Below are 21,861 nucleotides of genomic sequence, written 5' to 3' on the forward strand. Positions count from 1 at the left end.
CTTTTCCTGACCAGTCCAAACAGTCACCCCCACCATTCCAGGTCCAAGGGCGTGAGGATAGTCCATACGATCCCATACTCTAAACTGCAGAATGAGAGACTGTACTATCTCAGTGACTGGGAGGGCCATGATCCTGAAGAGCATTGCTGCTGCCCATGTCATGCCCTGACCTGGTAAAAAGGTTTCCTCAAGACCAGCTGGATAAAACAGGCCTGAGGCCAACCCAGAGGAAGTGGTGTGCGTGTGAGTGTGTGAAATGTATTGATCCATGTGACTAGAACTAGGTCTGCAGGGCCTGGGACAGGTGATGTTGCACCAGGAGACCATGCACTGCCACATCCAAGGGGCACTATGGAGATTAGGTGCTGCCAGAAGTACTGTCCAGAGTGACAGCAACCTGCGACCCTCTGATTGGCCCATACTCGCTATTTAACCCTAGAGGGTACAACAGGAAGTTGTCTGGGCAACTACACAGATCTCTGGCCTGCTGCGACTCCAGACCTCACTATCTTTCTGATCTCCAGTCTCCAACCCCTGCCTGACTCTCACTTTTCTTCTTGCGTCCTGATTCCAGCCTAACTACCTCTGATCTCTGGACTCTGACCCAGACTCTTGCTTATTGATCTTGTCTTTTGTGATTATTCTGATCCCTGCTTGCTGACTTCTGCCTTGTAGCCATCCTTGACAGATAGGTTGGCCCAGCTGTGACTTCTAGGCAAGACTGCCTATGCCCATATCCCTTACAGTCAGACATGATGCTGGTCAAGTCACTCCCCTGTGTACAGTTGACTATGAAACTGACCTGCCTTCACTGTGTCTGCCCAATGAACCATTGGCTTGGGGGAACTTTGACTTAGAAAGTGCCAATGACCATACTCTTAGTATTGCTGAAGTGGGGTACCCTACGTCATCCTCCCCGCATTGTCCAAATCAAATAAGGTGGTTGCTATTGTGATGCTGTCCACCTCAAGCCATTCTTATCGATTCCAGTTTCTTTTCTTGAATTTAAAGTACTTCCTCCTTTCTGGTCTCCCTGATTATTCTTCCTCTTTAGTTTGTCCAAAATTAGATGGGAAAATGATCTGACACCTATCTCCCTTATTATGTTCTGTCCCTCTTCACTGGCTTTCTCTTGCTTTTTGTAACAAATTCAAACTCCTTTAACGCCATGCACAACTCAAGCTAAGTCTACACTAGCAGCGCTTTACGGCTAGGAATACCGGTATACTACACTTACCAAGAACTCCTAGTATGGCTACAGCTATATTAGGAAAGATGTGCTTGGTACCAGTATGGTAAAATCACCCCTGCAAGTGAAGCAAGCTACACCAGTAAAAGCGCAGATTTACCAGTATAACTGTATCTACGTTACAGATGTCTGTCAGCATAGCTGTCAGTCAGCGATCACACCTCTTCATGCCCCAATCAACATATATCTATACTGACAGAAGCCTGTAGCACAGACATAGTCTTAGTTTTTGCATCTCTCTCCGTTTGCATTTATTTTGATGCCCCTCCCCATCCTCTTCACTCTTCCCCTCACCTCTTCATTCAGCTTAAGCCACAGTTCTAATAACCTCCTTCATTTCTTCCTCACATGTTCTTCTCCTCACTTTCTTTTATGTGACTCCTAAGTCTGGAACTCCTTTCTTGACCCTCTCTGCCATCTCTCCACTCTGTCAAGTCCCTCACATAGTGTGAGATCTGTAAACCTTAGTTTCCCCTACTAAGTAGTGACATTGAAAACGAATCATGAAACTCTCAATGCTATATGCATTAATCCTTAAAATATTAATAATGTGATCTTACTGTAATCACTCTCATTTTCTCTCTTCCTGTTCTCTCTCCTTCCCCTCACTGCCTGGGAAGAACTACAAAGGAAAGCAGTCTGAGGATTATAGTGACTAATATTTAGCTTGTGATTCAACAGTGTAACACTGTTGCAAAAAAAAAAAAAAAGCAAACATAATTCTGGGATTTATTAGCAGGAGTGTTGTAAGCAAGACACGAGAAGTAGTTCTTCCACTCTTCTACATACAGATAGTGCCTCAGCTGGAGTATTGTGTCCAGTTCTGGGTGCCACATTCCAGGACAGATGTGGACAAATCAGAGAAAGTCCAGAGGAGAACAACAAAAATTATTAAAAGTCTAGAAAACATGACCTGTGAGGCAAGATTGAAAAAATTGGGTTTGTTTAGGCTGGAGAAGAGAAGACTGAGAGGGAACATTATAATAGTTTTCAAGTGCATAAAAGGTTGATACAAGGAGGAGGGTGAAAAATTGTACTCTTTCACCTCTAAAGATAGGACAAGAAGCCATGGAATTAAATTGTAGCAAAGGAGGGTTAGCTTGGACATTAGGGAAAACTTCCTAACTGTCAGGGTTGTTTAGTACTGGAACAAATTGCCTGGAGAGGTTGTGGAATCTCCATACTTGCATGTTTTTAGGAACAGATTAGACAAACACCTACCAAGAATGGTCAAGTTATTATATAGCTCTGCCTTGAGTGTAAGGCAGATTAGATGACCTACTGAGGTCCCTTCCAGTTTTACACTTCTATGATTTTATGTATCTGTACCTGTGCTGGTCAATTTCTTAGGTAGCAAGCTTTTCAGGGGAGGGACTCTTTTGTCCCCTGTATTGCACTGCAAATATTTATTGTGTAAAATATAATGTACTAAGGTAGCTTAAGTTGTAAATACAGTTGTGGAGGTTTTGTAACTCTGTTGGGACTGTAAATTCAAGTGGCATTCCCATTTGCATTATTTTTTGGAGTGATGATAGTGATTTTGTGCAATATGCCCCCCCCCGCTTTAAAGGAAGCTTTGTTGAACTGTTTGTTACCACATGCAATCTAGGTCATACTGTTCTTTGTTAATAAATGTGGTAAAATGGCCATTCAATGAACTGCATGGCTTTAGAGAAATAAAAGGAATCAGCATCTGCAGTTATTTTCGTTTTTTTTTAAGCTTTTCACATGGTAGCTTTATAGACAGCCTTTTTTCACTTCCCTTTTCCATCTGTAATTATCTATATCTTGAACTTCCTCTTTGGGTTTTATTGCCTTTGGCAAACTAGAGCATGTATGTTACAGCCTGCAATAAATCATATTAGAATCACTAAATATTTTTCTTCTAATATTTCGTTTCCCTTGGCACCCACTTGTTCAGCTGATATGATCTTATTCTTCTTATTTATTTCTTGATGTAAAAGAGTTGTAATTTACAATCTTCATTCTAGAAATATATTTTCTTTAGATCTTTGCAAACCACTATAAAATGCATATTTTAAGGCACAAGATATAACTGGAGAGGAGGGAAAAAAGGGAAGTTGAGGTGACTGCAGTTGTCATTTCAGGCATGGAAGCTTGCCACTGATTTCTTCTTAAGGTTTCATTTTGTAGCATAGTCAGTTATCTAACATCTATTATAGTATACTCTCTGAGGATACAGGAGTTTAAACTAAATATGATATTGCAGTTCTCCTACATTTGCCATCTGCAGTTTCCCTCCCCATCACATTCCCCACACACACTAATAGTTATTTTCACAGGATTCTCCCATCAGCAACATTGTATTTGTCCTCCTCCAGAGTATTATTGCCTCAGATGTGCTTGCAGCAGCAGCTTGAAGATGATTAGTCAAAACTAGTTTAATTTACACTATTGTAGCCAGTGCTTCTGGGAAAATATTGCTCAAGACTGTATTGGGCAAATTCATGTTGATCGTTAATTTTCTTCTGTTGCTTAGTATGCTGTAATGGAAGAGAGAAATGAGTCCGAAAAGGAAGAAAGACAGAGTTGCGTGTGGTTGCCTTGCCCTTTAAGGACAGTCAGCGTGCTCTTGAATTCACCTGTAAAGACCTCATGTTGCCACACCGTATTTCTCTCCAGTGTGCTTTGTTACCACTCTAAAGATTGCTTGAAGCATTGTAGTTCCTGTATATCCAACAACCCTAATTTTAAAAATTTTGTGCTCCTCTGTTTACCTTCCTTTGCTCTGAGTATCCCTTTCTCTTGGAGGTCACGCATACACTTCCATATATGCTCACTGTAGAAGTTCCAAGTCCTTTTTTGTACCCTTCCTCTAATGACCTCAATTCTATATCACAGCCATACACTTCTGTTAATTCATTTGAAAATTTCAGTAGTCTGTTTTTCCTGTTTAGAGACCTTGAAGTGCACCACAACTTTCCCCTAGAAACTTTTACCACACCTCTTATAGAGAGACCCTGTGATCCTTTATTTCTTTTTAAATTCTTGATGCTTTTTGCACACCATTTAGAAGCCTTCCTGTGCACTTCAGCCACATTTTCAGAGTTCCCTCATGTAATTCAACATTCCTTGTGAATACCTCTTCTGCACCCCTCCTGTTTAATACTTCATTTAGGTGCTCCAGCTTTGTAGATGCTCCTCAGTGTTTTCCTGAATCTGTCAATTTCCTAAGGTTCCTATTATGCTCACAAACCTCCTTTTAGAGCAGGGGTCGGCAACCTGCGGCACATGGGCTGATTTTTAGTGGCACGCTGCAGCCAACCAGGGTCCCAGCCCCACTCAGCCCGCTGCTGGCCTAGATGGAGAGAACTTGGCCGGCAGCAGGCTGAGCGGGGCCAACAGCCCAGACCAGGGCTGAGCGGGGCTGGCGGTTGGAACCCCATCCACCGCTGGTCTGGGGTTTTGTCTGCTGCCTGCACTGCTGGTCTGGCATGTGAAATCTTTTACTGGCACGCAAAACCTTAAATTAATGAAGACTTGGCACACCACTTCTCAAAGGTTGCTGACTCATTTTAGAGACTTTTGAAATATTCCCACATTCCCCTAAACTGTTCCCAGACCTATTTCATAGATATTATTGTATTGCATTCGTAGCACCTAGAGGGCTCAGTCATAGACCAGGACTCCATTGGGCTAGGCATGGTACAAACACAAAAGGAGACAGTCCCTGCCTTCAGGAGTTTATAAACTAAAATACCCTCATGCACTCCTGAACTCTATGTAAACACAGCAGTTCTGTACTCTTTTTTTATATAAACCTCTAGTGCTCTTTTGTACCCTTCCTATAGAGAGCCCAGTATTTTCTCCTGCCCATAGATTCTTCCATGAGTACTTCAGCACCCTCTATGCAACTTCTTTGGCATTATGCACTACCATATGCTTCTGCTCTCTCATTTGAGGCCCTATATTCTCCTCTACCTCAAGGTGTTGAAACAAAACAGAGTAAAAAAGAACATGGAGGGGTACAGTGGAGCCTACACACCATGCACTCTTCATTTTCTCTGAGCCAGCAAAAGGCACTCTGCACCAGCTCCACACATCTGGGCTTCAGCTCGCATTCAGGAAACATACTGAGGATGGAGCGAGGGGGAAGCAATCACTCTACGCAAAATACTCTACTCCAACAGTGAAGGATATTGAGACAGGAGTTAATGATGCTTCAATCTACATAGACTTCCACACCAAACTCCTTCCACTTGGAGGGATTGGTAGAAACTCTTAATGATAGTACAGGTCATGAAAGAGATGCTGCCCGGTGAGTGGCTAGGAAGCAATGAGAAGGGCCCAGCACACTCTGTAGAGGCCTTAAGAGCCATGCATTCTTTCTCTCTCTCTTTCCTTGTTTAGAGCAGGGTGTAGCCCTTAATGACCACTGAATGATACTGTATTTAACATCCCATCCCTCCTTGGGAAATTCACTGCACCCCAACCTGTGCAGGTGCTCCATGCCCTGCCTTCCTCTTTGAGTGAGGGGATTTTTGTCCTCCAAGCCACTGTATAGGTCTCCTGTGCAAAACCCCTTTACTTGAACTCCATGTAGGGGATGAAAATCTGGCCCCCTTTTAGCCACAATCCTGTCCTCTTCCTAGTCCATTCCATAAGTGTTTTAAGATACCATGGTAACCATGTCCTAATTGCAGCTTTCACAATTGTTACCACTATTGGAGCTCTACATTGGAATTATGGCTTTAGTGGTTCTTCCCTTCGTGATCCATCTGATTCAGCTTCTCTGGTTCCCCTCAGTATTTGTGATATCTAAGTAGAGGAAAAAATAATGTTTTACCTGGTGAAAATCCCCCTGTCCCCAGTAACTCAGGCAGCTGAATGGAATTTTTGTCAAATTTTCCTCATAAAATTCGTCACTAAACTGTGACCAAATATGAAAAATGTCACCTTCGTTTTTTTTAAAGACTGTTGTAAGGAACTGTAAATTAGGGTCTTATAACTGAAGTGACTTGTCCCTAAGGGCTGCTGTATTGTGGTGTTAGTGTAACACTCTGATAAACAAAATAGCCACCTAGTGGCAGTATAACACTACATTATAGTTTAGAACAAAGCAAATATTTCTCATTTATACTCAGATATACAGTGTGCAATTCATCAGTTGCATTTTGTTAGTGTCTTTATTCATAGTGGCTTACAATTAAAATTATGTTGTAATGCTCTTTTGTGTTTATTGCCTGGATTGTGTAATGTGTTTGTTGTTATTTAGTGTTGTAGTGGTTCAGAAGAATGTGTAAAGTAAATGTTTTTTAATCTTATCTGTGAAGATAGCTGTATTTGTAAATATTAGAAATATTTCTGCATACTTTCCTTTTCATTCCTCTTAAAACAAACCAAAATAAACCCCCCATAATCTAAGTATTACATTTCAAGATTAAAATATTATTTTAATATAGCTTAGCAAATTGTTATATATTCCTCCTATTTTAGCAGTTTATTTTTAGCTCCCCTGAGACCTCTCCCTTTCCTGGTAGTATTTGTTTATGGAAAGATGTACAGTATTTATCTGAGATGTACATGTTTTGTTGGAACCTGTACACTGGCAGCAGTGGGAAGTGCTCTAGAGTAAATATGCAGTCACACACATTTCCCCCATTGCCCGTAGCATGAAGATTAGCTATACTTTAAACTGGGATAGTGGAGGGGAAAATTAATCCATACTAGTTTATCTGAGATGGCCCTCCTCCTGCCCCCACTGCAGGATTTTGAGGGAGAGGCTGCTAGCCAACTCTTTGCTCTGGATTGACTTGTTTTCCCAAATTCATTAATCCCTGCAAAGGAAAGCCAAGGCCTGATGTAGGTGTTACCTGGTGCTTCACCTTTCTCTTGCATCAAACCAAGCATAAAGGAATTGTTTCAGAAACAGCTGGGGAAATGAGGGTAGGAGTGGGAGTGTGTGGAATTATTTAATAAGGCATATCATTAGGTACAGAGAAATCTTTAAATAGTACATTTACGAAATACTCAATAGGCTACACCTGCCAGGACCATGGGCAAGCATAGGAATTTTGTAGTGAATAAACTGCATTAGAAACTCATTTCTGAAATAAACCTTCATTTAAAGTCAATTGGTGGAAATCGCCTTGGAATTTCTTTATTAAATGGTGCTTTTGAAATAAAAATTCTAACACTTGGACAAAGGAGGAATCACCATCATTCCCCAGAGTGATACTAATTATCTTCTTTTCTCCATATATCTATGATTTACTGTGCATGGAGGGTGTGCATACATTCTTGTTGCCTGGACTGATGCTGTAGCTCATTCCACCCTATGCCTGGTACTATTTCCAGAACAGGAGTATTTTAAAACCACTGTGCCTGGTAGCAATTGTTCCTACCTCTGTTGGTTTTTGTTTTATTTTTGCATTTCTCCCATCCAAATAAGGTGGGCCAGATTCAACCCCTAGTATTCAGTGAGTAGTACTTCTCTTTGTGACTAATCCTGTCATTTCAGTATGGTTAGGAGGGCAGTAAAGTGCTACTCAATGCTGGCAGAATCTGGACCCTGGTGAGTAGTCCAGCAACAGCCATGCTCTGAAAATCCTGTGAAGAAGGGGCAGAAGGGGGACAGTGGACTTGACCTGCACAGGTTTCTGTGAGCCACTGGTCTCATTAAAACTCCTCCCTACTTCCCTTCCTTGTGGGTGGGATGGGAAGGAGGGGGAACATACTCTGATGTCATGTGGGGTGGAAGGACTTGGCAAGTGTGTGTTAGGATGGTGAAATTGGCTTTTCTTATTGGCTAACACAAAGGTGGGGGGCTGGCATAGGTTCTGGAACTGGGGAAGCTTCAGCACCCCCTGATTTGAAGTGGTTTCCATTAGACAGAGGGTTAACAGTTTGGTTCAATGGCTCTCAGCACTCCTACTCTACAAATTGCTCTAGCACTCTTGGGGGATGGCTAGGGCTTTGTTGGGTTTAGGGGGCATTGGCATTAGGGCATTAAGGCTCTTGGTCCTGGAAGGAGGGGAATAATTGGTAGGAGGGAAGGGGCGGGTGTGGGGTGGAGGGTGATGGGGTAGTGGTCAATGCTCTCCCTAGTGGGTGAGAAAGGAGGGCAGGGTCTGGCAGCTGGATGGGTTGGTCACTTGGGTGTGGCGAGGGTTGTTAGGGCAATGGAGGAGGCTGGCTAGAGTGGGGTTTCCTGGCGCATGGGCCCGCGAGTCACAGTATCTGCCCAGGGGTGAGCCGCGCCTTGGACAGGACCCGCCCGCTCGTCCGCCCGGCTTACTGCAGCTGTGGAATTCCGCTCCCCGCCACCTGCGGCTGGCGCGAAGGGCCCGCAGCGAGCGGAGGGTGAAGCTGCAGCGGATCCGGAGCAGCCCGACCCCGCAGACCCCTTTCCCACCCGCCCCGGCCTCTCTCCCGACGAGAGATGGAGGGTCACAATGAGTCATGACAGGGAGGCGCTGCTTGCAGCCGCGTCCGCGCTGGGGCCGCCAGGAGGGGCGGGGACCCTGCTGGGCTGCTGCGAGCCCGGGCGCTTCTCTTCTCTGCGCTTTTTATGCGCGTGGCTAGCTGGGTGCGGCGCCCCTGCCCCCAGCCCGTGACTTCCGACCCGCCGCGGCGTGCCCGAGATCCAGAGCTGGTGGTCATAGGGTAAGGCTGGAAAACACGGGGGGGCTGTGCTGCGACCGCGCCTCGGGGCTCCCTCCCTGCAGACAGCAGCCTCAGCCTCCGCGCGTGTGCAGGCGGAGGTCAGAATTCTCGGGGCAGTGCGTGTGCGGGGCTGTGTTACACGTGTCCAGTGTGTGTGTGAATATGGAGTGTGTGGACACACATGCAAATATGGATAGTGTGTACAGCTTATTATGAATAGGGTACGTGAATGGTGTATAAAATACATGATGGGGTGGGGTGGCAGCAAGATGTACTGGTGTAAATTTGGCGTGACTATCTGTATTACTAACAATAAGTCATTCCAAAGGATCACCGATAAATCCTTTATACCATACCATCAAGTGTTTTTCCGGGCCAAAAAGCCTGTTTTAGAGCACTTGCATTTTTTTTTATTGTTACTTTTTTCATACTGTAGCTCCAGGCTCTCCCAGTGCCAGGAGAACAACTCACACAGACCTCTGAGGGAGCAAGAAAAACTCTTACATTAAAAATTCTGTACAAATAGATTTTGTTTATTAATACAAATGTCATGATTTCCAGTTCAGGATCTCAGCGTCTCTTGGGAATCTCTCCTTTTGAAAAGTATGAGGTTCTTTCTCTAACATTCAGGAGGCACAAGATATCTGACCATGAATACCATCACCATTGTAGACTGACTGTTGTCCAGCTGGGGCCTCAGGTTATTTTAATTATAGGCATGTAAGGTGTGAGTTTCAAATCTGGGAAGGACAAAAAAAGGAAACATTTCTGTGGCCAGTGGATTTAATTAAAGTAATGGTGTCTGTTTTGAAACTGTTCAGAAGTTTGGAATTTTAGAATTCACTGGGGAGATGGAGTGGAGGGCAGAGTGTGACTGAGGCAGTCAAAAGGGCATGATAGATTCAGGATTAAATAGGAATGTACATGTATGTAATGATAATTTTGATGTCTGAGTAGTGACTTAATGCTGTATTTGACCTTTGTTCTTTAGAAATAATCAAATATGTACAATTGAAATCAGTGCTCATGTCATTTTTCATAGAACTTTTCTCATAACCATAGACAGTAGCTTTATGCATTGCATTCAATCCCAGTCAACACTAAGACAAATTGGAAAATAGTATGGCTGATCATACAATCTTTACATGGGTATTACTTAAGTAAGTAATTTTTCATCTCAGAACAGGTTGCAGGGTTGAACCTATATATTGTGTTTACAAATGCGTGTATTTCTCCTAAAGAGATTTATTTCCATTTTTTTTCTAAGCAAGATGATTTCTCTATAGAAAGCTATTTTGTAGTGTTACATGCAGTGTTAGAGTTAGGAGCTTTGGGAATAATTTATGTTGGGGAGCTCATGAAAACATCACAGCAGAGCCTAATAAATATCAGAGATTAGTTATTTGTATATATTTATTTAGCTCATTTATTTTTATTATCTAAGAAAAATGCCTGGGAAGTATCTGCATCAAAATAGAACACAGCTGTCCCATCAAGCTACCTTTCAAATAGTGTTTTGAACCCTCTCCTGTGTCTGTGCAAAATATTGTATGTGTTCTGAATATATATTTATACTTCATAAATTGCTATATAATGATTTAACAATACTATATTCAATAGCAATTGTGTTCCAATTTAACTAAAACTAAGTATCAAAAATTAAGATGTTATCTGAGATTATATTATTATGGCAATATTGGAAAAAAATTAGTATTATGTTTGATAGGGTTTTTGGAGAGAGATGAGGTTGTATTACTGCGTGTGATCTAAGGGTGAGAGGCTTTTCTGGAGTATTTCTGGTTTTATTGTCTGCTGGCTGAGGTAAAGTTTCATGAATTTGACTATTTAAGGCTGCTAGTTGGCAGAGTAATGTTATTTGTATATTAGCGTTAAGGTCGCTGGGTGATTGTCATAAGTCTAATGATTGTCAGGGTACTCTTAGAGCTATTATATGGGAGTTCTCAGTGTTGTATGTTCTAGACGGATGAGTTTAATAATTGTACAACTGAGTTCGATTTTAGCCGTTTAGGATTGTAAACTAACAACTATTCCAGTTAAAAATTACTAACTTTTCTCTCCATAGTAAGATATTGTAGTAGAAATAGCAATAAAGCAACAGTAGAGTGTTCCTCATCTATGTATTTTAAAGAATGTACTTTAAGGTTTATAGACTTTTTAAGCTATTGAGGGTGGCGACATAGAACTACATTTTATAAGAAGCAATCAAAATAAGTCGGAAGATCAGCACTAACATTTGTTACATTGGAAAGGGCAGAGTAACGAAAATATTATGGCCTATTCCCTAATATAAATGATCCAAATTTCTTCAGAACTGAAGTAATGGTGCTTTAGCAGCTCATGAAAGTTTTGATATGTGCACATATCTTGATATTTAACTAGCATCTCAGATTTCCTAATGAAAATGTTAAGTTGGCTGTTTAAAGATTCTTTGAAAAGGCCCTATTCCACTTAATAGCATATTTGTAACTTCTTTTCCTGCAGACTTTACAGGCAGTGAAACCAGCTGCAGGTTAATAATTGAACAACAACATTTATTTAACTAAGTACTGTCGGAACAATTACTGTTTTGTACTTTTGAAGTACCTCTGGTGCTGAGAGGGAATACTGCATGAGTGTTTTTCCTCTGGTTTCTGAACTGCAAAATATAGGGTAAAGAAATGTTTGAAGAATAACATGTAGATTTCTGTACAGATTAATGCCACTCTTAAAATAAGCCTTTAATTCCATTAAAAGTGCGCTTAGTTTTTTTTCCTCAGGAAAGCTCTTGTAAATTGACTTACTATATCTTAAAATTGTTTGAGCAAACATTTTCCTTAATTAACACTTTTAAGGAGTTGTCTGAGGCCGAAATTCAAGTAATTGTTCTGAATTCATAGATCAGATACTTTTCAGCCAGTGTTCCTGTCTAGTGGTGAGAGATGCTTTATTCTGCAATCATACAGTCGTCGGTCCAAATCCTGCAAATAAGTTGTTGAGTCCATAAAGAAAAACAGGTTGCAGGAAGATGGAAAATAGTATTTTTTTTCTATAAATGGACTAAATGGAAAGCTAATTTATTTTCTTTTTTTCGTTGCCACCTTGGCACCCAGTCCTCCATTCCTTTAAACGAATAATCCCATTGACTGATGATTGTGTGCAAAAGCTTTGTAGGATCTGCCCTTCAATCCCTGATTATAGTACTAGTTCCTAGGCAGAAGCCTTCTTATTTGCCAGTTTGGGAGTAAATTCATTCTGTTTTACAGCGCTGTACTATCACTCTCACCATACGTGCACATTCTTGAGTGTTGTACAGGAATCCAGAGTTCTCTTCTTTCACTTGTGACTGGAATTTACAGTATGAATTCCAGTGTGAAAATCATTTGCTCTGAACCTCTTTTAAATCAGATCCGCTCTTGTCATTTGTCTATGCAGTAGTCTGCTGTACCAGTAGTTAGTTTCTACCCTATGTTTTTGATTGTGAGACATGAGTTATGATTATGTACAGACTATAGAATTGATATTGTTTTCTTGTGGTGTTTTCAGAAAGGGGCTGTCCAAAGGATCTACAGATCATTGTTTCCCAGGGAAGAGTAGAGATCTTCCAGCAATTTTTATGAGAAATGTGCAGGACGCCATTGACAATTTTACCTGGTATGCATTAACTTCTGAAATAGTACTTATTAATAATAGAACAATGGGATAAGCATGGTAATATAATCCATTATAACTAAATATTACAGTGTGTCTACAGCAAATCTGGATAATTAACAGGTTGCTTTATTATTTTGGAAAAAAGTGGCTACATTTAATACTATATGTTTACACAAATGTAGTGCAGTTTCTTTTCACTGAAGTACATTCTCTAACATAGTTAAAATGAATGTCATCAATCATTTTTCAGTAAACTTTTCCTGCAGGAGTAGTGGATCAGGAAACATCATCTCTTAATTCAAGTGATTATTTTCAGATTACCTCTTGGATTTCATTGGTCATTTCCAGGTCATTTTCATGGATAACAGGTGTTCAGTGAGGACTTCAACTTTCCAAATAAACATTATGCCATACAAGGGAAGCAGCAGTTTAACTAGCTGAGATAGCAAGTAAATTAACCTTTTTATGTATTAGTCTTCTTAACTCAAAGTTGTCTTCTCTACATTTCAGGTTGATAACATTTGCCTATGGTCTGCATTTTCTCCAATGTACTTAATATTTTGTATAACCATGATTCTTTGCTTCTCAGAGTTTATTATTTCTTTCCGCACCTCTGCCCCCACTTGCTGAGTAACATAATCCCAGATTCTTCTTTTTGTAATAAAACTATTATTATTGTATCTCAAAGCATTTAATCTAGGAACAGAAACACACAGGCTCTGTACTGCATAAAATACAAATAACCCTGATTTACCCAAGTACTTGTTAATCAGATCTCCTGTAAATATCTCTGGGTTTGAACTATGCTCCTGGGCTCCACAACCTCAGAGCAAAGTGAAGAGGCTCCAGCTAGCATGGAGAGTCCAGGTTCAAACTTCAGAGTTCAGTGAAGAGAAAGCTAACTGTTTTTGTAGATCAGCTAACTTTAAAGAGGCCTCACTCCAACTCCCACTACCTAGAAGTTGGCTGGTCTGCAAAGATGACTGCCTGGATCTTCACTGCATTCGAGTGTTGGAGGATCCATAGTATAGCCATTTAAAAGCCTCCTGACAAACTAAAAACCCATAACTGAAAGTTTGCAATGGGCTGTGTGGTGTTTCACTCCATATTCTTTATGAAAATATGCTTATGATATGAATGTGACATAACTGAGATATACTTTATGCAAGATGGGGTCTTGTAAGCTGTCATTGGAAAGGTTATGATGTACTGAATATTATTATTCAATTTGTATGCCTGTATCATTTCTATATCTGAAATTAGGAATGTTGACTGTGTATCTGTATTTCAACTATGCTACTTTGAGTGACGCCCTCTGCTAATACGTCAGGTACGACAATAGAAAAGCCAGACAGGGCCGATGACCCATCAACGAGGACAATGGATTGTGAAAAGGCTTGGCCTTCCTGGAAGCAATCCATACTGCCACTGACTTATGGACACTGTAACACTACAGAGTCAGGTGGTCTTGTCACCTGATACTAAACATTACTTGGGACTTCTTGTAATTTTCCATTGGAAGGGAAGGGGAGTCAATTTGGGAAACAAAGGATTCCTGCCTTATGTAAATCCTATTTAAGGGTGAGGAGGAAGGCAAACGAGACTCTACCTATCCATGGCCTATCTGCCCAAGAAGAAAGACTGCTAAAGCCACCTGAAGGGAAGGCAAGGGGGAGTTCAAACTGAGATGGAGTCCAGTCTGAAAAGGAAATATAACTGGAAATTTGAACCACAGAAACTTTGCAACCTGCCTAAAATAACCTTTAGTGTGAGAATTTACATTTTGTAACGTTTCTTAAGTATATTGAGCTTAGCTTGTGTACTTTCTTTTATTTGGTCAGTAATCTGCTTTGTTCTGTCTGTTATCTCTTATATTCACTTAAAATTCACTTTCTGTAGTTAATAAACTTATTTCTTGCTTATAATATAACCCAGTTTATGTAACGGCTAACTGGGAGTTGGGCAAGTAGTTGTGCGTATCTCCCTCCACATTGAGGGAGGGGGCTAATTTCATAAAACCTTTTGGTTTGTACCCCTTAAAGGGAATGGGCACCAAAAAGGATCTCTGTCTCTCTGTGCAGCTGGGTGTGGCCCTGCCTGTGTGCTTGCCTGGAAGAGGCTTGTGAGACTAGCCCAGCAAGGCCAGGTAAAGGGGACCCAGGCTGGCAGAATAGGCTGACTCTGGCACCGCAGCACATCAGGTGACACCTCAAAGGGCCCAAACCATCACAAGTCCACTCTCTGTATGTGCAAAATATAATACATAGCAGTAAATATAATAAAGCAATACTAATTGAAACTTCTATAGTTTTAAATACTTTACTGTAAGAAATAATGCAGTTTCTAATAGATTTTGAAAGGTTTACTTTTCTGTAACGTGTACAGTTTTGGCTGCACTGACTTTACTGTGAAGAAGGACACACATTCTTTCAGCACCTTTCACATATTTAGGATGTATGCATGTACATGGGCGCATTTGTAAAGTAAATGCCTATACACATGTTCTGGGTGTCCTGGTAATAGTTAAAATTATAATCACCCAGCAGTGTAATATGGTAGAAAAGTTAACCTCTCAGTAGGGCCCTACCAAATTCACAGCCATGAAAAACACGTCATGGACTGTGAAATCTGGTCTCCCCCTGTGAAGTCTGGTCTTGTGTGTGCTTTTACCCGATCCTGTGCAGATTTCATGGGGGAGACCACAGTTTCTCAATTTGGGGGTCCTGATCCAAAAGGGAGTTGGAGTATCACAGGGTTATTTTAGGGTGGTCACAGTATTGCCCCCCTTACTTCTGTGTTGCCTTCAGGGCTGTGCGACTGAACAGCACCAGCTGCTGACTGAGGGGCCAGCTCTACAGCAGCAGTGTGGAAGGAAAGGTGGCAATACCATCCCATCCCATCCTTCCCTCTGCACTGCTGCGGGAGGCGGTTCTGCCTCCAGAGCTGGGCTTGTGGCCAGCAGCTATCGCTCTCCAGCTGCCCAGCTCTGAAGGCAGCACTGCCACCGGCAGCAATGCAAAACTAAGGGCAGCAGTACCGCAAACCCTCCCTCCCCAACTCCTTTTTGGGTCAGGACCCCTAAAATTACACCACTATGAAATTTTAGATTTAAATAGCTGAAATCATGAAATTAGCGACTTTTAAATTCCTATGACCGTGAATTTGACCAAAATGGACTGTGAATTTGGTAGGGCCCTACCTATCAGCTTTTGGGTGATAGGTATGATTGCAGCATACACCCATCCCACTCAGCCTAAAAGCCAATACCCATCTCATCACCCTCAGCTAACAGATGGATTTCACAGTATGTTCTGAAAGTCACGTGTGTCACACATCAGCATACATCACTACCATATATATGGTATGAATATGTGCGATGTTACTTTTAGTATGTTTGTGTAAAATATATTTGATTATTTTGTTTCTTTCCACAGTGAAACTGTTTCGTCACTGTCTTCTAGCAGTCCTATAACACCAACAGACTTGAATAATTCTTGGTCTGGAATACAAAGCTATACTACTGGTTTGTCCACTGAAAGAAGCTCAATTTACTCTTGGAGGGATGATGTATGTCACAGAAATTTTTATTAATTGTACTTTTTATTTAAATTATTGATGAAAGATTAAAGTGTTTTACAGACAACTAAGTTTTTGAATCGTCGTATAGCACAGGGGTAGGCAACCTATGGTGCGCGTGCCGAAGGCAGCACGCGAGCTTATTTTCAGTGGCACTCACGCTGCCTGGGTCCTAGCCACTGGTCTGGGGGCTTTGCATTTTAATTTAATTTTAAGTGAAGCTCCTTAAACGTTTTAAAAACCTTATTTACTTTACATATAACAATAGTTTAGTTATATATTATAGATTTATAGAAAGAGACCTTCTGAACATTAAAATATATTACTGGCACGCAAAACCTTAAATTAGAGTGAATAAATGAAGACTCGGCACACCACTTCTGAAAGGTTGCCGACCCCTGGTATAGCACATGACTTGCAATCGAAAAGTTACTTTTTTCCAGTGCAGGACAGCTGCTTTAGCAGTAAAGAAAACCAAATTAGTAACTAGGTCATTTGTTAACTCAACTGTATCTCCAGTGACTAATAATTTAATAATAATTATAATTAAAAATATAAAAAAGTTGTATATTTGATATGATTATCATTTTAAATGTATTTCCTAAATATAGTCTTATAATTTGTAGGAATTTGACAAAGCTAATACACAAAGAGTGAATCAGTCATTCTGGGATGTGGATGAAATGTTGTTTGAAGGAAAAGTGAGTTCTCAAACCCAGAGTCTGCAGGCAGAATGTAAAGAGTGGACCAAACGGTCTCTTCATCTAAGGTAAGGGAATTGCTTACTAGAATTAGTCCTAAGCTATGAGAATTTTGTTTGATTCATTTATTTATTTTCTAGGCATCTCAATCTGAGCTGTTCTTCTTGGCTTGTATTTGTAGTATTAATTTCAGAATTGTGTTCAAATTCATCTGCAGGTCAGTGGTCAAACTGTATGTTAGTCCTTGGCCATGCATGGGCTCTCAGCCCTCTACCTGCTCATGATATTCATGCTAAGTAATGTAATAATTGCAAAAGATTTTATATTAATGCAGTGTCACGAGAATAGTCGTGTGTGAAAATTAATATGAGAAAAGAAGAAACATATTTCAGTAGTGACTTTTAATATTTACAGAATACATCTAATAGTGCAATTAATACTATATTTATAAAAACTAACCTCAGTGAAGACATACAGCAAAATCCTGACTGCCCTGAAGTCAATACAAAGACACTGCCCTTTGAATGCTGTCTTTTTTAGGAGTAGTGAGGAAAAGAGTGTCCATAGGCTGCAGGAACAGTATTTGGCCATGGTGATGTCACCATCCTGGGTCATGTAAACCAGTATGAACCAAAGTGAAATGTTAGCAAAGCAGTAAGTAGCTCTATAAATGGAGAGATATGTACGTAGGGAGAAAGTGTCCTTGGCTCTTTCATGGTGGTGCAGGGTGCCTGCGGAACACAGGGACTGCTCTTTCCTTCGATACCTAGCACAGCAAACCACCTAACGAGGGCAGGGAAGAGAATTAGCCATGGGATGATGCCCTGTTATGTGCTCAGAGGGTCACACAACACCATTAAAATGGTACTGCTTTGTGTGCGCACATATGCATACTCTTACGGTCATAGGGTGGCTCCACACCATTCTAATGTGAGCCTATGTGTATCTGGACAACCTAGCCCTTAATCTTTAAAAGAATTTTAATTTTAAGATTCCAGACAATCATAATTACCAAATTTCAATGAAAAAAGATGTAGAATGTGTTTAAGGTTGACAATAATAATAACTAATAAATACTACAACACTTTATGTGAATCAGGAGATGTTAAATACATAAAACTTGAAGCAACATTTCCATAGTGTTATACAAAAGCTTTGCTTTCTTTAAATGCTATAACAATTCACAGGATATGCAGAAATCCTGCTGTTTTGTAGAAGTTTAGCTAATTCTATATATTCATTCTCAACTGATTGTATTTTTACAGTATTTTAGCTGGACTAGATTTCATATGAAAGTTGTAAAAGTAGCAAAGAATCCTGTGGCACCTTATAGACTAACAGACGTTTTGGAGCATGAGCTTTCGTGGGTGAATACCCACTTCCTCAGATGTATGCATCTGAGGAAGTGGGTATTCACCCACGAAAGCTCATGCTCCAAAACGTCTGTTAGTCTATAAGGTGCCACAGGATTCTTTGCTGCTTTTACAGATCCAGACTAACACGGCTACCTCTCTGATATATGAAAGTTGGGTACTTATGATTTCCTGGCTTAGCTCTGATAATGATGGTAAAAAGTAAATGGAACTTATTAATGAGCACCAGGAAATAGGTAGATTGAACCTGCCTACGGTACATGATTCAGGAGGGAAATATATTAACTTAATTTGAACCAATTTAAAGATTATAGGCTAGATATTAGATAGGCAAGCTGGATGAGGTAATATCTTTTGTTGGATCAACTTTTGTTGGTGAGAGGGACAAGTTGGTTCAATAAAAGATATTACCTCACCCATTGTGTTTCTCTAATATCCTGGGATTGACATAGCTACAACACTGAGTAGACTAGATATGGAATGTGAGTGTCATTAACTATTTTGTTAAGTTATTTTGAAAAAATATGGGTATAGTAGAAAAGAAAGCTTGATACAGTGGTTCTCATTTTCTTCTCTAGTCTGGGTTGTTTCTGTATGCTCCATTTCTTTTCCAGGCATCTGCCAAAGCCTCTTGTTAAGCATTGTAAGTGTTTGTCAGGAGTGGGGATGGAGGTTGGAAGCAGTTGTTCTGAGTGACTGCCTCCCTTGGGAACTTGGTAGATTTCTGCTTCGAAATTTGTACAAGTTAATGAGTGAACCAACATTAACTTTGCCTCTGCAACCTTCTGCCCTTTCAAATGTGGAATAGTGCACAGCTCTAGCACTATAGCAACATGATTTCGGAAGGAGCCATCCTACTAGGGGAGGTGTTAGCAAGAGAGCCACACAGCACTGTCGTTTTAGATACTTGAGAGTCCATTGCATTGGCCCTTCAGTTCTCTGTGGACTTTGGGCTTCCAAGTTCATATCCTCTTGTCCTTGTCACTTGAGTGGAACATTCTTGCAAACTCTTGCAAATCCTGTCATGTAGATTTTTCAGAGCTATATCTCCCCTCCATACACAGAGATCATTTTTTAAATCAGGTTTGGATGTTTTTCTCAAATATCTGCTCTAGGAATTATTTTGTGGAAGTTCTATGGCCTGTGTAATACAGGAGGTCAGACTAGATGATCACAGTGGTCTCTTCTGGCCTCGGAATCTGTGAATTACTGAAAAGGTTTGGAAAAATTCTAGTGATATAGAAAAAGCCTGTCTTGACATGAATGTCAGCTCTAGAAGAAATATTTACGGGTACGAGAAGTTATGTGAACATTCCAGTGCTGAATTACAGGTGCTAAGCAAGTTTATTTTAAGTAATTTTGTACCACCTGATATTGAAAAATGCATGGTGTGCCATGTACAAAAATAATTTAACTCTGAGGTTTAAAGAAAACCCTTAGTCCTTAGTTAGGGCTAGACTGTGAACACCTTTACTCACATTGTTGAGCAATTACAGGAGTTTCTCCATTGACTCTAGTGGTACTGCTGCTGTGAGTAATTTTTCCCCAGTGCGAGTAAGAGGTTCACAATCAGTCCTTCCATTTTCTGTAAAATAGGTAAGTCATACTGGTCTCCGTATGAACAGGTAAACATATTTAGTTGCTCATACTGGGTCTGAACATTGGCATTGATTTCAATAGGCACGGGATCAAACCTATTAAAAGAAAAGGCCTTTTCTTACTGAGTCAGTTTATAAAGTAGAGAATTTTTAATGATTAATAAGTTAGTGACTAATGAACATGACTCAGAACATTCTTATTTACAGTGCCATTCAGTGAAAAAGTAGGAGTTTCTTAAGGAAAAGTTTCCAAGTATTTGAAAGAACCTGAGAATCTCAGATTGAAATATACAAGTTCCTGCTTATTACTTGTAGACTCCCCTCAAGAGCCCTTGCAAATGTTCAGTGGAAAGCAATGCAATAAGTAATGAGCATTAATCAGATAAATAATTATCTGAAATTTTCTATTTCACAAAGTGATTGTGTATATATTAAAAGAAAAATAAACTTTTTCCCCCAATTGCAACCTACCCATTGAAGCCTTATCTGGTCTCAGTTTCAATAATGTACATTAGCAGCCACCTCTGTAAATATTTTGGGTCAGAACCTTTGTCCCCATGGAGTTGTGCAGAGTGATCTTAAAGTAACCCTATTGGGATTGTGTTCTCCATCTGTTTTAAAAAATTCTCTTTCTATGTTGTCTGATGGACTATTGATATGAGAGAGAGTTTTATGTTCTGTATGCAAATCAACTTTTATAACATAGTTCATTTAGCTAGTGTGGGTGTTATCTGTTGTCCTTTCATTAAATGCCTGGCTGTGTTTAAAGCTTATAGGCCAGATCCTCAACTGGTTTAAATTAGCATAGCTCTACTGGTATCAGTGCAGCTACGCCACTTTACATTATCTGAGGATCTGGCCCCTTTTATCCATTAATTACTCAGAATAAATGTATGGGAGCTATTATTAAATTATGTCTACCTGTTTGTTTGTTTTGTTTGTATTGCAGGTGTCTGTGTTTTTCACATTGTTGCACATCCTGTTGTTCAGATTTGATTATGTGTAACTACCTCACATTTTATATTTTGCAGGATTTTAGGAAAACAGCTCCTTTTTCCTAGAGATGAAGGCTTTCAGCATTTTCAGAGCCAAACGACTTGCTCGGTGTACACCAAATCTTTACTTGGCTTCTGTGAAAGCACTAGCAACACAAAAGAGTATGTTAACATTTTCATATATGTTACTTTTTAAGCATTTCTATTTACATTACATTTTTCCTCATATTTCTAATATTTATAGCAACTAAACTGTAACTATATTAACATAAAAAACCTCAGTCACAAATACATAAACATTACCTTTTATAGATGATCAAATAAGTGAAAAGTGTGTGTGCTATATCAAAGAGTTTCCTTGATTGTGCAGCAATTGTACTGTGGGCTTTTAAGACCTTATTAGGCTGTCATTTGAGTATATTGTCTTTGTGTAACGGAAATAAAATTTACTTAGTCAAAAGCACTTCACTTTGATCTATCATATCTTTTCATAAGTGTGTATGCATATTATTTTAATAGCCTTAAAACACCTCAGTATAATGCAGCAGCTGCCTATTTACACTTCTTTCCATGTATATTTAATTCTAATTCTTTTGTTTCAGGCTGTGCATTTTGGGATCTAAATTAGTCCCAGTAGCATCCCCAGTACACAAATCATTAGACTGTGGTTCCCCAAGGATTTCTGTTTCTGACTCATCTGAGTATTCATTCCTGGAAGAAGAAATCTATGAGGTTGATGGAAAAATTGAAGAGTATCTTGCTTTTGACAACAAGGAGCTGTAAATAAATTATATATTTTTTGAAGAATATAATGAGAAACTATCATGAAATTGCTTAAACCCTGTGCTTTGCTTTTCTCTAAACCTACTTCCAATTAATTTAGAATATTTTTTAGTCCTCACTCTCCGCTGTGGTTCAGAAGTACACCGTGTAGCTCAAAAAGGGGGGATGCAAAAGTGATTTTAAGCCTCCTTTCTGTTCCTCCTGACCCTGGGCTACCTATGTGTCCCCCAGAATAAGTTAAAGCAGCCTGAAGAGGATTGTGAAAGTGCAGGGAAACCACATCCCCAGCAGTGGCTGTAAGGTTGGGAA

The 21,861-nt window shown here is 40.1% G+C and overlaps 1 protein-coding gene across 1 annotated transcript in view; it reads left to right on the forward strand.

The window, feature by feature from the left end:
* FAM149A (family with sequence similarity 149 member A) overlaps positions 1–21,552 on the forward strand; it is a 65,252-nt gene extending 43,700 nt beyond the window's left edge. Inside the window, exons 2-6 of the mRNA XM_050945504.1 lie at positions 12,419–12,526; positions 15,961–16,093; positions 16,729–16,871; positions 20,806–20,931; positions 21,372–21,552. Coding sequence (XP_050801461.1) covers positions 12,419–12,526; positions 15,961–16,093; positions 16,729–16,871; positions 20,806–20,931; positions 21,372–21,552 — 691 coding nt within the window. The remainder of the gene's footprint in view (positions 1–12,418; positions 12,527–15,960; positions 16,094–16,728; positions 16,872–20,805; positions 20,932–21,371) is intronic.
* Positions 21,553–21,861: the final 309 nt, after the last annotated feature.

Source organism: Gopherus flavomarginatus, chromosome 3 (assembly GCF_025201925.1).
Source record: "Gopherus flavomarginatus isolate rGopFla2 chromosome 3, rGopFla2.mat.asm, whole genome shotgun sequence".
Lineage (NCBI taxonomy): Eukaryota > Metazoa > Chordata > Testudines > Testudinidae > Gopherus > Gopherus flavomarginatus.